Here is a 14466-nt window from a genome sequence, read left to right on the forward strand (position 1 = left end):
TATATATATATATATATTATGTCAATATTAGATCGGGTCAAATTTTAAACCCTAATTATTCTTGAATTTAATCAAATTTAATAAATTGCAATTTTATTAAGAATGCGATGAAATAAAGACGAGATTGAGTTGGTTCCAATACGAGACACTAAATAGTAATTCTTAAACTTTTATTTAAAAAAAAATAATGAAACATAAAGTAACTCGTAACAAGTCACATATATGATTACCACTTGTCAATTCATTCAAGAGTATTAACTTATAATATTGTATTACAAACTCTAAATTACCAAGTCAGTGATTTCATTGATAAATAAAATAATAACAAAAAATAATCATCTGTCTTTAAAGTAATTCGGGACGAGACATGTAATCTGAGGAGTTATTAGAACCCAATCATTTTTCTATCTTGTCCCTATACCAAATTTTATACAACTCTAATTGTTAGTAGGTAATCATAGTCGAAGAGATTATTTAGTGACCTAAAACAAATACTACACCCACATAATAATATTTGGTACTAACAACAATCAACAATGCATGGTAAAACCCACGTATCTTCCGACTTTAAGTTTGTAATATCACATTTATGATATAAGGTAAAAATCACAAGTAATTTGTTATTTATGAAAAGACGTCTCATTGAGTTGAGAAGTGTAAGTGTTTATAAATTATCTTTAGTCTCGATTCTAATTCAATATGGTGTCTTTTTTGTGTATAGAAATAGTAGTCTTCAGTCGAGGCTAAAGGGCTAAAAAGTATGTCAACCATCGTGCACGATAGAGACTCTCATAAGTTCGATTCCACAAAGGTCAATGATGTAGAGTGCCCCGAAATGATGGTTGTATTGGTTGACTGGCAGAACAACACTTCACAGTCTATAGTAGTGGAGGTGATACCTGCAAACATTCTAACGCCCAAGTTAGTATAAGATTGAGTGAAATTGAAAGTTTATGATAAACTCTATATACCTTAATATTAATTGTAGAGTCAATACTGTATATAGTGCGGTGTCAGATCTTACTGATAAAGTAGCATTTACTTTATTGCGACACAATTTTAATCTTATGTCTCTTTCTACATGTTACGCATAAGACGAACCAAAATGACATGTCTCCACAAACATTGAAACATAAAATATTTGGGCCTCCAAATATTATTCATGAGAAGTTGGACCATAGCACCATCCCCATGGGTGCTCTTATTTGTATTTTGTTTTTAAACAAACAACAACTGAGCTAATACTCTTTTATTTTAGGGCAGTTATATATGGACATCCATCATTTCTCTACATTCATCACGATTTCAATTTTTTTTTTTATCTCTCTTCATATCATATTTATTATATTATTCTCTTTATTTTTTTCTAGCTCTGGATGCATATGAAATGTAGGGGTGTCATAAATATTTTTTATTTATTTATGAGTTTAATTTTCATGTATAATAAGTGTAAATTTTTTTTACATAATCAATGCATGATGACGAGTTATATAAGTGATTTTAGATGTAATTATGACAAATATCAAGTCAAACATTATTTATGATCTAACAAATATAATCGATTAAAAGTGTAAAAATTATTTACATTAACTATATATAAATTAAATTCTTATTTAATTTTGCTTTGTAATTTGGGGGACTAGGTATTTTCTTTTTAACAAATTTTGGTTGATAATGTGAAAAAGAAGAAGAAAATAATGGGCTTTGTTTTGTTTTTTTCCTCGTAAATTTTAACCGCGCCTCATAAATCGAGCAACCATCGGCATTTCAATTTCAATTCCCATTTCGATTTCCATTACCAATACACCAAATCCTTTCTCTCCCTCATTTTCTCCACAAATATATATAAATTCATTCATTCATCTCACACACGCAGTCGCTCGCTCCCACACACACCTCCAAATCTCATCGTCTCCGTTTTCCATCTTCATCCACTAAAAACCCTCACCGAAACACAATTCTCGATCGCCGTCGCCTCTTCATCTCCGCCGCCAGTTTCATTCACCATTTCGATCTACTTCCTCTTCACACTTTCGATTAATATTCGTTTATTATTTTGCGCTTATTTACTTTCGTCTATCCGATTCTTATCAATTTCGCAGAGTCCGTTACGAATTGACATGAACGCTGTTACAATCGCATAGTATGAAAATGCCAGGAATAGCGCACATGATTGAACAATTCACTAATGCCTCATCTACGCCGTCGAATTCACTTTCCGTTAATGAATTTTGGTCTAACAATTGTGGCGACGTTAGCTACAATCAGCTTCAGAAGGTATTCGATTAGTTTTTATTTATTTTTTTACATATATATATTTTTTTAGTTTAAGATTGCTTCTAGATCACTGTTTTGTGTTGATTATTGTGTAAATGGTGATGATTTGTTTGGCTTTGTATTGGATCCTACAGTTGAACCGATTTTTGGATTTCTTTCTAGGGGTTTTGTTTTGATGTATCGTTCTTAGTCGCAATTTGTATATTTATGTTTGATAAATGTCATTCAGTTTATTCCTCATAGGAGTGCCCGATAAAGGCTATGGAATAAAAAACCCTGATGTTGCCCAAGTACTTTTCTAGTAGCATTTTGTTTTTAGTTTCCCATATTTACCTTTTTTTGCAATGGTGTGCACCCACCAGGGTTTACATTAATGATACATTTAACTGAGTCAATCTGTCAGTGTCAATGATTTATTTTACAGTGAAGTACACAAACTTCAGAATGGTAATACTGTATAGGTGTTGGACACATGTCTGCGTTGGATAACCTGGCTTGTACTTTACAATTTTCCATTTTCAAAATTTAGATATCAATTTGGATAGGATACCACAGTAACCACATAAATACTGTTATTTGACTTCATTAATTAACAATGACAAATGTTGACTATTGAAACATTCATGTTGGTAATAATTTTTGTTGTGCTGATGTTGATATTTTTATTAATCTTACATGTTATACTCACTGCTTGGTGCCATCTTTGTCTTGTAATTTTGAAAATTGGCCTTATTACCTCGTCTATTTCGTACTGTAGTTGTGTCTTTGTCATAACTGTGCATCCTATCTTATCCATGTTTGTTAGCAACTATCAAAGTTGCTGGAATATAGGGGGAGGAAAAGGAAAGTGCATCCATTGGAGAATTGATATTAAATGACAATGATTTGTTTCTGACCTAGGTCATGTTGCATATAGTATGCTGTTCACTTGATCCAATTGCAACTTAGTTCTTACATTCTTACCTTGTCTCTTATTCTGCGGTTTATGTTATTTTGATACAGTTCTGGAGTGAATTGTCACTGCAAGCTCGGCAAGAACTCTTGAGGATTGACAAGCAATCCCTTTTTGAGCAAGCTCGTAAAAATATGTACTGCTCTAGGTGCAATGGATTGCTTCTTGAAGGATTTTTGCAAATTGTTATGTATGGGAAATCTTTGCAGCAAGAAGGGGCGGGTGCTCAATTTCCTTGCAACACACTTGGAGGTTTGAAAAAGCAAAATAATGGTGGATCAAGCATTTTAAAAGGGTGCCAAGATGAAACTCAAGATCCTTCTGTCCATCCTTGGGGAGGTCTGACCACAACGCGTGATGGTTCATTAACACTTATGAACTGCTACGTGTATTCAAAGTCTCTAAAAGGACTGCAAATTGTAAGTGAAGCACATTTACATTGGATCCTCACACAATTCTTTTCCCTCTTTGGTGGCTAAACACTTGCTCTTGTTAGGTCTTTGATGGGGCACGTTCTAGGGAGCGGGAAAGAGAACTGCTTTATCCCGATGCCTGTGGTGGGGCAGGCCGTGGTTGGATTAGCCAAGGAATAGTGAGTTATGGCAGAGGCCATGGAACAAGAGAAACATGTGCCTTGCACACTGCCAGACTTTCATGTGATACACTGGTAGATTTTTGGTCAGCGCTGGGAGAGGAGACTCGATTTTCTCTTCTAAGGATGAAGGAAGAAGATTTTATTGAGAGACTTATGTACAGGTGTTTATTTGTATATTCCCTGCACACTATTATGCATTAGACAAGTGAAGATTGTTATAGTGGGATAATAGCATAAATTTTGATACTAAAATAGAATAAGTCATACAGTTGAAACTGGTACACAAAGAATGACAATTTGTGACCTACCTCTGAACATGACTATCATGATAGGGATCCGAGTTATCTATTTTTTGTCCCTAACATATCAGGTGGAAAAATGAGAATTATTTTAGGTGTTTGATATTTTTACCATTCATATACAAGTGATCTGTAATTAACTTACTATCTGGTGGGTTCTAGGATAATGAAGTTGCTGGTTTGTTGCTAAAACACGAACAGGGAACTCTATCATAGGCATTGAACTGGAAAATTGTTTAAGGCAGTAAATGTAGAGTAATATGTCCTATCAACAGAGTCGGAAGTTGGAAAAGTTTATATTAACATCATTCTGTCAGATGTGTAGGAAATATTTTAGCTATTCATCGATATTTAAGCTAAACATTTAGAACAATATCAATGATAGAATGTAGGGGAGAGAGATGCTTATTATGTCTGTCATTGATGTGACGTGTCTTCAGTTCTTTGTTGAATACACTTACTTTCTGTATGCTTTGATGTGGTCTGAGAGCTCACAGATCCAGGGGTCAACTGAGGGGTGGATCTACTGGATCACATTCCTTGCCTGAACCCATCTGATAATGAAGGTTTTGTTCTGATTTTTGCTTATGATAGTTTAGACAATGCATGGTAAGAAAATATTACCTAAAATGATTCAGACGGTGATAGGTGATAGGACAGCCTTCACTTATGACATAGTGCTGACTAGGGACATTTGGGCTGGATAAATGAGTAGTTTAACTAAGAAAAGATGATTTTGTTGGAGATAATTACATACTTAAGGGACTTTGTTTGTTTACTATAAACATGGACAAATACTTAAAAAAAGGACTATGCTATACAATTGTCATACAAATTTCGAGAAACGAAGTAAGCAGATAAAATATTATCAGTATTGAGATGCAGTTGGTTTGTAAGGGGATTTGTTGAAAGGTAACAGTGAAGTAAGTATAATGAAATTTTCAATTAATGGGCCTTGGGTTAAGAATGTCAAAGAAATAAGGCAAAGCTTTATGATCTATCCTGTTTACTTCAAATTTCCTACAATGTATCTGCTGCTGCTGTGTATCATAGAGTGGGTCTTCATTCCATTAGAGAAATGAATTTCTTTTGATTCTTTAGCCAAATCTTTTCCAATATATTGCTTTATTTCTCTTTCAACTATATAAAGGCAGTGCTACTCCTTTATGCCTAGCATGATTTAATTCATTTTCTCATCCTTTGAAACATGATTTGGAAGTTTTTTTCAATGCAGTATTATAATATCTGTTGAGGTCTTTCTTTCCCTGTACTCATACATAGTCATATGTTTTTTAAGCATGCTTTATGCTTTCATCTTACTAATAAGTTACTATTTATCTATCAGGTTTGATAGCAAGAGATTTTGCAGAGATTGCAGAAGAAATGTTATTCGAGAATTCAAGGAACTCAAGGAACTGAAACGCATGCGCAGAGAACCTCGTTGCAGCAGCTGGTTTTGTGTTGCTGACTCAGCCTTTCAGTATGAGGTATGACTTTCATAGTTCTATGCTGCAATATTAGTTTTGGTTGAGATTTTAGGGGTTCTATCCTGTAAAATCAGTTTTGATTGAGATTTTAGGGGAAGAGTCTATGCAGTATCATTGCTGTGAAAATATTGTTTTACCAAGCTACCATTGACAACTTGAGTAGATATTTTTTACCTATCAAAGTTCATCAATTTGCTTTTATCAGGTATCGGATGACTCAATTAAAGCTGATTGGCGTCAGACATTTCCGGATACTTTGGGAACCTACCATCACTTTGAGTGGGCTGTGGGTACAAGTGAAGGAAAATCTGACATTTTGGATTTTAAAAGTGTTGGATTGAATGGATGTGCCAAAGCCAGCAGCCTGGATCTTGGTGGTTTGAGTGCATGTTTCATCACTCTCCGAGCTTGGAGATTAGATGGACGTTGTACTGAACTTTGTGTTAAGGCTCACTCGTTGAAAGGTCAGCAGTGTGTACATTGCAGATTAATTGTAGGAGATGGTTATGTCACAATTACAAAAGGGGAAAGTATCCGAAGATTCTTTGAGCATGCTGAAGAGGCAGAGGAGGAGGAGGTAATACAAGTTTCAGTATGGAAATTAACCTCCTTGCTTATTATCCATAATTAATGTGATTTTGATAATTGTTTATGAGGAGTTTATCGGACAAGGTTTCATATGTTATTATATATAATGTGTGCTTCTAGGACGACGATTCAATGGACAAGGACGGAAACGAGATTGATGGAGATTGCTCTCGTCCCCAAAAGCATGCAAAAAGCCCTGAACTTGCACGGGAATTTCTGCTAGATGCTGCTACTGTTATATTTAAGGAGCAGGCATGTTTAGCATTAGTTTTATTTTCCCATGGTTATCTGTCTTGTTCAACAGCTGACTGTGTTATCCTTTCAGGTTGAAAAGGCTTTTAGAGAAGGAACAGCACGCCAAAATGCACACAGCATATTTGTTTGTCTTGCACTAAAACTGCTGGAGGAACGAGTGCATGTAGCATGCAAAGAAATCATTACATTAGAAAAGCAGGTCTTAGTTATTATGAATTTTGGAGAATGACTTTTGGGGATTACATGAAAGAACTCTTGCCTTTTTTTTTTTAATTACACTCACTAAATCCCAATTGTATGGTTTTGTCTACAGATGAAACTTCTTGAAGAAGAAGAAAAGGAAAAGCGTGAAGAAGAAGAGCGCAAAGAGAGGAGAAGGGCAAAGGAAAGGGAGAAAAAACTTCGGAGGAAGGAAAGACTAAAAGGAAAGGATAAAGACAAAGAAAAAATATGTTCTGAATCAAATGATATTCTTGGTTCTTCAGAAATCTCAATAGAAGAATTGTCTGCAGCTGCTGATATGGAGCAAAATAATCTTATTAGTTGCAGGAGTTCAGTTGTTGAAACAGATGAAGTTAATCTTCTGAGGGACGATTCTCCTAACATCCAAGATGCAGAGTTCTCTAGTGAGTATGATACTTTGAGAACACAACACCTCTCTGATGATGATTGTGAAGAAGAAAATTCCAATACAAAAGACGAGACAGGTCAGCAGTCTTCGGTTGAACAATCAACAACTTCTAATCAGAGACTGAGATGCAGGAAGGAATTTCAATTGGATGATATGCCTATGAAGTGGTCTGACAGACGCCGATATGCCGTTGTTTCAGACAATGGTGCGGTGGTTGGCAGAACTGAGTCAAGACATCATGGAGAGAGTTTTTTTACATCATCTAGGGCTGTTATTGGATTGAATAGGCAATCAAGAATAGGTGTTCCAACAAAACCCAATGGTCGAAATGTCAGTCCGAAGTATGGCGAAAAGTTTTACAGTCCCAAGAACCGGATGAATGACAGATGTGATATTCATTCTTGCAGCTGTAGTCCAACTAATGAATATAAGGTAAAGGTTGAGCAACATTCTCCTATGACAAGAGTTGGTCGGGAGACAAAACCTGCCTGTCATTCTGAATCTGCTAAACAGTTTTATCGTGGTAATAAGTATAATCAAGTAGACTATATGCATGAGAACAATGGAAGAACCAAAAGCAAAAACATTTTAGGGAACTATCCCAGTAGGGATTTGTTTCAATCAAAAAAGGTTTGGGAGCCTACGGAATCTCAGAAGAAATATCACCACAGTAATTCCGACTCTGATGTTATTTTGAGGTCCACTAAAGTTCAAGAAGCTCAGCCTCATCCGATCAAGTCATCTATAGGGGAAATTGTTGATTCAGGTGAAAATGATTTTGAGGATGAAGGCTGTCAAAATGACTTTCATGTTAAAGCTGATGGTTCTTGTAGTTCTACAGAAATTGCTTATGAGGAACCTGGAATATGCCCAACTGAAGGCTCTTCCTTGAATAACTCTTCTGATCCTACTCAATGTAGCACTTTTAGTTCTGACAACTGCTCGTCATGTCTAAGTGAGGGTGATAATAATACAACCTCATCAAACCATGATAATCAAGAATCCTCAACCACATCAGATTCTGAAGATGTTAGCCAACAATCTGAAGTTAGAGATAATTCAGCTTGCGTGGAAAAAGCACTATCTGATTGTCCAGAAGTTCCCATGGAAAATAACCAGAATGCAAATGGTGAGACTTTCGTCAGAAGTTCAAGTTCACTGATCAGTCGATCCTTGGATGGAACAAGAAGCAGTGCATCAGGGAATTTTGCTGAAATTGCCCAAAATTTTGATAATGGTTTTTCGACCACTAATGTGTGTTCTCAACCTCAAAGCATGCTTCCTGCAGTGTCAAACCAAAATATTCAATTTCCAGCGTTTCATGCTCCTTCAACAATAGGTTATTTCCATCAAAGTCCAGTTTCATGGCCAGCAGCTCCCACAAATGGGTTGATGCCCTTCCCACACCCAAATCATTACTTGTATGCTGGCCCCCTTGGATATGGCTTAAATGAGGATCCACACTTTTGCTTGCAGTATGGTGCCTTGCAGCAACCAGCACCCTTGTTTAACCCTGCCGTTCCAGTTTATCAGCCAGTTGCCAGAGCTAATGTCTTAAATGTAGAGGAATGGACACGAGTTTCCAAGCCAGCTTCCTTGCAAGAGCATATTAATGGATCTATTGCTGAAAGGGCTGTTTCATCTGGAACTAATTACAAAAAACCAGAGTTCAGTGGAGAAGTTAAACATGATCGTTCTGCCAAGTCACAAGAGAATAACAGTGACTTTTCCTTGTTTCATTTTGGAGGGCCTGTAGCCCTCTCAACAGGTTGTAAATCGTCTCTTGCATTTTCAAATGGCAATGCTGCTGATGATTTTAGCTTGAAAAGTTCAGCGGATCATGCCGAAAAGGTCCATACTTGCAATAAGAAAGAGACCACCACCATGGAGGAATACAATTTGTTTGCCGCAAGTAATAATTTAAGGTTTTCAATTTTCTAAAATGATAAAGTGAGAAGTATAAGGTGGCTGTTGCGGAATCCAGTCCCTATCTTCATATATGATAATGGAGGTTTGAATACTTTGTAATTCGGTAAACAATAAGCTTGCTCTAGCAATTCTCATTTTAGCCAATAGCTTGATTAGTTAATTGTTGCCCAATTTGAGTCGAATTTTTTTCTTCATTGTAGCGAAAGATTGAGAGTGTTGGTATTTTAAAGGGTTTTTTCTTTACTATTTTGTGTGAAGATATAATCAAACCCAAAGTTTTATTGAAACATTTGTTTACTTTGCAGTTCTTTTTTTTCCTATGTTGAAACAAAATTATTTTCATAGTGAAGGCTTTGTTGGAGTTTTTGGGCGGACATTATCATTAGATCGAAGTGTTTGCTTGAATCAGGTTAATGATTTTTCTCTGCTGGAGAAGTGTTGAAGTTACTGAATTCAAATTTAGGTCCTTTCATGTGAATCTCACATGATTCATTTTTATTTTTGCCAAGTATTGTGAAATCTGATGCCCAGAGTGTAGTCTCGTACATTTTTATTGGGAATATGATGTGTAGATTGGCAAACTCGCTCATATATGCTCCATTTCCTTTCCTTTTGTCCGGTGATTTTGCCTTTCTGAGAAGTTTAAAGAGACGAGGTTGAAATTAAAGAGACGGAGAAGAAAACATTAGCCCCATATTGATAAACTTGAGCACATGAAGTTAGTGATTGAAGTTGATTTTCGTAATAATGCTATACACTAGATAAATATGCTTAATTAATAGAGAAAACTCAGCACACGTGATGCTATTGTGGAATTTTTAGTACAAGATAGTGTTATTTACCAGTTTGGTTGACGAACTAATTCAGGTATACTTTAGTGAATATCTTTCTGATGTTGGATTGTTGGAATGTCTCATGCTCTCCTTCAAAGCCAAAAGCGAAGTCGCCAATGAGTGCTTGATAATAACTGGATCTAGCCTTGTTTACTTAGTTTTAATGTTCGTCAAATATTGTCATTTTCACCAGCTGCACGAAGCTTTTCATATTAATTTTCGGAAGATTTTTAAATCTTTATCTTACAATTTGAATGTTCTCTGAATCTCTTGTTTGTTCTTCTCAAATTATTGCATCTTTATGGTGATGCAAATTTGTTTCCTTTTAATTAATCGGTGGTGTGAGCAGTTACATTGTGGGTAAGCTTTAATTTTATTTGTTTAATTATTATTTTAATTTTTCTCCACAATGTGAGAAATTATTTTAAGTTATTTTTTTTTTATAATAATCATTTTGAGTTTTTAAACTCTTGTAAGAGTGAATTATGAATTTTAGGTTGCCTTGAAGTGGGTGTCATCATGAGAATGCCTCTCAAGACAATATTCCTAGTCAAAAAGTTCTCCAGGTCTCTTTTACACCAAGTATAATTAGAACCACATTAAGTGTCTGTTTGCTTGCACCATAAGAAGACTTCATAGCATGGTGGATTAGAAGCTCAAAGTTATAGCTTTTGCACCGATTGTTCTTTAGGATTTGAAATTGAGCCAAATCTAAGCGATAAAAACATATGCTAAGTTGGCAGCTAGTTAATTTTAGGAGTCTGAGGCAATCTGTTTCTTGTGAGAAATAAAAATATCTACTGCAAAAAAATTGTCTCATATGTGCAAATGTGATTAAGTGAAGTTTAATAATGATGCATTATTAAATGAGACTAACATGAATGATTGACAGTTCGAGTTTTCAAGGAACATAAATGAAGATTTTAGAGTCTGTTTAACTCTAACGTAATACGGACTGTCTATTTGAAGTAATCAACATGTATAAGTTTTATAATACTATATTTGATCTTATTATAAGAGAAAAAAAATTGAACATCAAAATTAATATACTCATTAATTGTTTTAATTTTTTTAATTATTTTTATCTATATACCCTTATCAAAAATTGTGAAATATTAAGTACATATTAATAATATTAAAAAAACAAATATATCAAATAAGTGTATAAAAATAATTTAAACAATTCACCTCTAAAATTGTAACTTTTCCTCATATAATGAACCAAAAAATTCTTCAAAAGTTCTCATGGAGTAATTTATTTAGGAATTAAGGAATTGTGTTAGTTTGATACGAGTCTACGACCAACATGAGAATCCAAGATATATAATCTGAAATCAGAGCACATAACGTTGACATGCGTTTGATAGTCCTATTCTTCTACTGTTCTATTTTGTGACTTGTTGAAATTCTTTACTTGTACGGTTCTACTTGTACCAAAATCGTTCTAAATTATAATGCTTGCAAATAAGAGTACTGTTCAGACCAAAGTGAAAATTTTTCCAAGTGCCAGCAGATTGTGTTTTTAAGAACAAAAGTCATAAGGAGTGAAAAAATTGGCACGCTTCTAACATAATCCTAAAAGGTTTGTTCCAAGAGATAACTTGAAAAGTTTGGTTAGAATGATTTATGGGCTTGAGATATTCTTGGAGGAGAACTTGGCAAATATTTTCAAAAGGAATTGTTTGATCAACATTGATAAATGATAACTGTATCCGAGAGTTTGTAAAAAATAGTGTCTTGGAGATAATTTGTTCAAGGAGTTAGCAAATGTCACTAAGAAAATGTTACGGAGAAAAGAGAAAAAAAGTTGACATGAGTTTTCATTAAAAAGTTTGGAGAAGCTGTTGAAGATTTAATTGGAGTGGTATCAGGATTAATCATAGAAAAGATTTGATTGATGACAAACAAGTGCTTTAAAGAAGTGTCCAAATTACAAGTCCTTCAAATAGCCGATTTAAGGGTATATAGTTAAAGAGAGAAAAAAATCATGAATTTTTAAACAGAGTACTAAGAAAATTATTACAAATGATTTTCGCTCTCCAGAAAGAAAGAAAAGAAAAAAAACTACTAAATGAATTGCAAATGTTTTGGTGCAAACACTTAATTTTGCAGCTGTGGTTTATGGATAATATTCACAATTCACATAATATCAGATCCTATATGGGAACAAAGAGCATAATATGCAATAGGTGCCAAAACCAAAATACTGGTATGAACTTGTGCAATCATCGAAGTTACATTACATGATAGATGGAAGGCAAAATATTTTATCAAAAAGTATACAATCTCATATGAAAGTCCAATCATAAAGCATAAAACCATATGAAAGTTCAATCAAATTGCATGTTCAGAAGAATCTACACTAGTTTTTAGGTTCTAGATCTGATCAAAACAGCTAAATAAAAGTCAGGTTCATCCATAAATTCAGCCACGTCAAAGGAATAAGCAGCTGCAACACTTTGTAAAGTTGTTTTGTCGGGAAGGTCAGAAACTACTACTTCCGGGTACTGTTGTCGTTGTTGTTTCAGTATTTCTCTCCCTTGGGGATGACTGATAATCACCCTTCCACCTACGTATCAAAACCATAGAAAAAGAAATCATCTCGAGAGCACTAAGTGCGTGTTTGGAAATGCCACAATTCAACGAGGGGCGCGATGGCTGAGTGAAACTCGTAGTTGGAGCTACGCGACATGGAAGTGAAATTTGTTTCCAAAAACACTCATAATGAATAATATCAAGCAAGGAAAAATATATGGAACATTAAGAAAACCCATTAAATTGGCCACATAACCAAATGTATATGGTGCACTTTTTACATACAACTAGTGGAAATAAAGTTACATATTCAAAATTGTCATCTCATAAATTAACAGTCGGGATGTAACGAGAGGTATAGAACCATATGGAGGTGTGTTTTCCACAAATAATTTTCTTGTCTCGAAGTAAATACTGCTCAAAACTTCAGGAAAATAGCTATTACAAGAAAGAAACACACCAAAGGCAAAATTTGAGACACATGATGCATGAAGAAGTAAATAGAATGACTGCTTACATTTGAATGAAGTTCATATCATATATATATTGATCCATTTTAGACTCTGTTTTGTTTTAAAAAAAGGCAGCAACTACGATTTAGGCTGCTACATTAAAAAATTGTCACCACAATAGCTACTGAGGCACATTAACCGCAACTCTCTACAATATCAAGAATATCAACGCGGCCGCGACAATGATTTAAGACCTTGTGTCAAGAAGTTCAATAAGAGCTCATGAAATTAAGACGCAGAAACTAATTTCACTTGGATGTGGTGTAGCTCCAACTATTTAGTACACTATATTGTCAAATAGTAGGACACAATAGCACAATCTATTTTTTGCAATCTGCGACTGAATAAAGAATTAGCAATTCCAAGAGAGATTCCAAAGCAGAGAAGAAAAACTCACCAGGTGAAGATTTTGGAGCCAAAGAACCAAGAACATCTTCAAGTTTAAACGGCAAAGCAGGCAAAAAATAAAGAAAGACAGCATCAAAAGGAGCCCATTTATGAGGAACAATAGTAACCTCACCTTGCCAACACTTAATATTATCATATTTCTCAATAATAAGAGCCAATATCAAAAGAGAGTCATGCAAAACAAGCAAAGATTTGAATTTAGAAGAACCAACCAAACAATCAACAAACTCTTCAGAACCAGTTGAAATCAAAACCCTTGAATTCTCATCAAGTTTTCCGGCGGATATAATTCGGTCAATGTTTGGTCCAGTATACTCGAGCACCGACCAATCCTTGTCGATGATTTCTTCAACGGGAACATAAGATGCGTTTTCATCAGGGAATGAAACTGGGGAGTTTGAGTCGGTGGATTGAAGAAAAATGGTAAAATTGGATTTAGGTTTGAGGGAAATGGAAGTGCTGGTGAGTCGGGGGTAGTGGAAATTGGGTTTAGGTTTGGTTTGAAAAGAGAGGCGGAAATTGCATTGTGGTGGTGTGAGAGTGAAGGAAGCTAAAGAAGATGAATTCATGGAAGAAATGAGAGGGTTTTTATAGGTTGTTGGAGATTGAAGAGTTAATTAGTTGCATTGAGTTATGGAAGTGGCTGTGAGAGAGAAGCAGAGGATGCTTTTGCACTTTCAACTTTCAACTGTTACGGGATAGGTTATAGACTGCAAACGGAACTGAATTCGCTTCTTCACATACTTACAACTCTCAACCGTCCGATTTAGATTTACACTTCAAATTGTTTCCCACAATTAAATTGATATTGTAATTTCAACCGTTTAGATGAAATACACCTTTAAATTAATTTAATTTCTATGTACCGTCGAGTTATAATTCATTACTGTTATATAAATTAAATTATTACAATAAAGTTAAAATGTAATTTTTACTTTATTTTATCTACTTCAAATACATTGCCTTTTTTTTTTTTTTAATATTTTGTTTTATTTCTTTAAAGAAATTCACACATATTACTTTGAAGAAAAGTATTCATCATCTTCATTATATTTTTCTTTATTTAAAATTAAAAACTTCAGATATTTGATTAACTTTAACTATTTTTTCGGTATTCGCTAGTTTCTTTTCATTACTTTTGCTCTCTATTTTCTTTCATTTTTTA

At 34.6% G+C, this 14466-nt stretch overlaps 2 protein-coding genes across 2 annotated transcripts; one reads left to right on the forward strand and one right to left on the reverse strand.

The window, feature by feature from the left end:
• Positions 1-1759: 1759 nt before the first annotated feature.
• LOC101489385 (uncharacterized) lies at positions 1760-9317 on the forward strand. The gene is made up of 8 exons (XM_004493560.4): positions 1760-2277; positions 3280-3648; positions 3726-3985; positions 5469-5610; positions 5816-6187; positions 6319-6450; positions 6524-6652; positions 6767-9317. Exons 1-8 carry the CDS (start codon positions 2146-2148, stop codon positions 9023-9025), a joined length of 3795 nt encoding a protein of 1264 aa, XP_004493617.1. The 5' UTR covers positions 1760-2145; the 3' UTR covers positions 9026-9317.
• Positions 9318-12027: 2710 nt separating this feature from the next.
• Positions 12028-14006, reverse strand: LOC101489708 (uncharacterized). Its single transcript, XM_004493561.4, has 2 exons — positions 13291-14006; positions 12028-12415 (listed from the first exon to the last, which is right to left on the reverse strand). The coding sequence occupies exons 1-2, from the start codon at positions 13868-13870 to the stop codon at positions 12216-12218; spliced, it is 780 nt and encodes a 259-aa protein (XP_004493618.1). The 5' UTR covers positions 13871-14006; the 3' UTR covers positions 12028-12215.
• Between the last annotated feature and the right edge of the window lie 460 nt (positions 14007-14466).

This window comes from Cicer arietinum, chromosome 3 (genome assembly GCF_000331145.2).
Source record: "Cicer arietinum cultivar CDC Frontier isolate Library 1 chromosome 3, Cicar.CDCFrontier_v2.0, whole genome shotgun sequence".
In the NCBI taxonomy this organism is placed as follows: Eukaryota; Viridiplantae; Streptophyta; class Magnoliopsida; order Fabales; family Fabaceae; genus Cicer; species Cicer arietinum.

What these genes read in the sequence shown, in the direction of transcription:
- LOC101489385 (XM_004493560.4), top strand. Translation starts at nt 2,146, where the DNA reads ATGAAAATGCCAGGAATAGCGCACATGATTGAACAATTCACTAATGCC. An exon ending in AAGAGGCAGAGGAGGAGGAG is followed by an intron (nt 6,188 to 6,318) that starts GTAATACAAGTT and finishes GTGTGCTTCTAG; the next exon opens with GACGACGATTCAATGGACAA. An exon ending in TCATTACATTAGAAAAGCAG is followed by an intron (nt 6,653 to 6,766) that starts GTCTTAGTTATT and finishes TTTTGTCTACAG; the next exon opens with ATGAAACTTCTTGAAGAAGA.
- LOC101489708 (XM_004493561.4), bottom strand. Translation starts at nt 13,870, where the DNA reads ATGAATTCATCTTCTTTAGCTTCCTTCACTCTCACACCACCACAATGC. An exon ending in GGCTCCAAAATCTTCACCTG is followed by an intron (nt 12,416 to 13,290) that starts GTGAGTTTTTCT and finishes TTTGATACGTAG; the next exon opens with GTGGAAGGGTGATTATCAGT.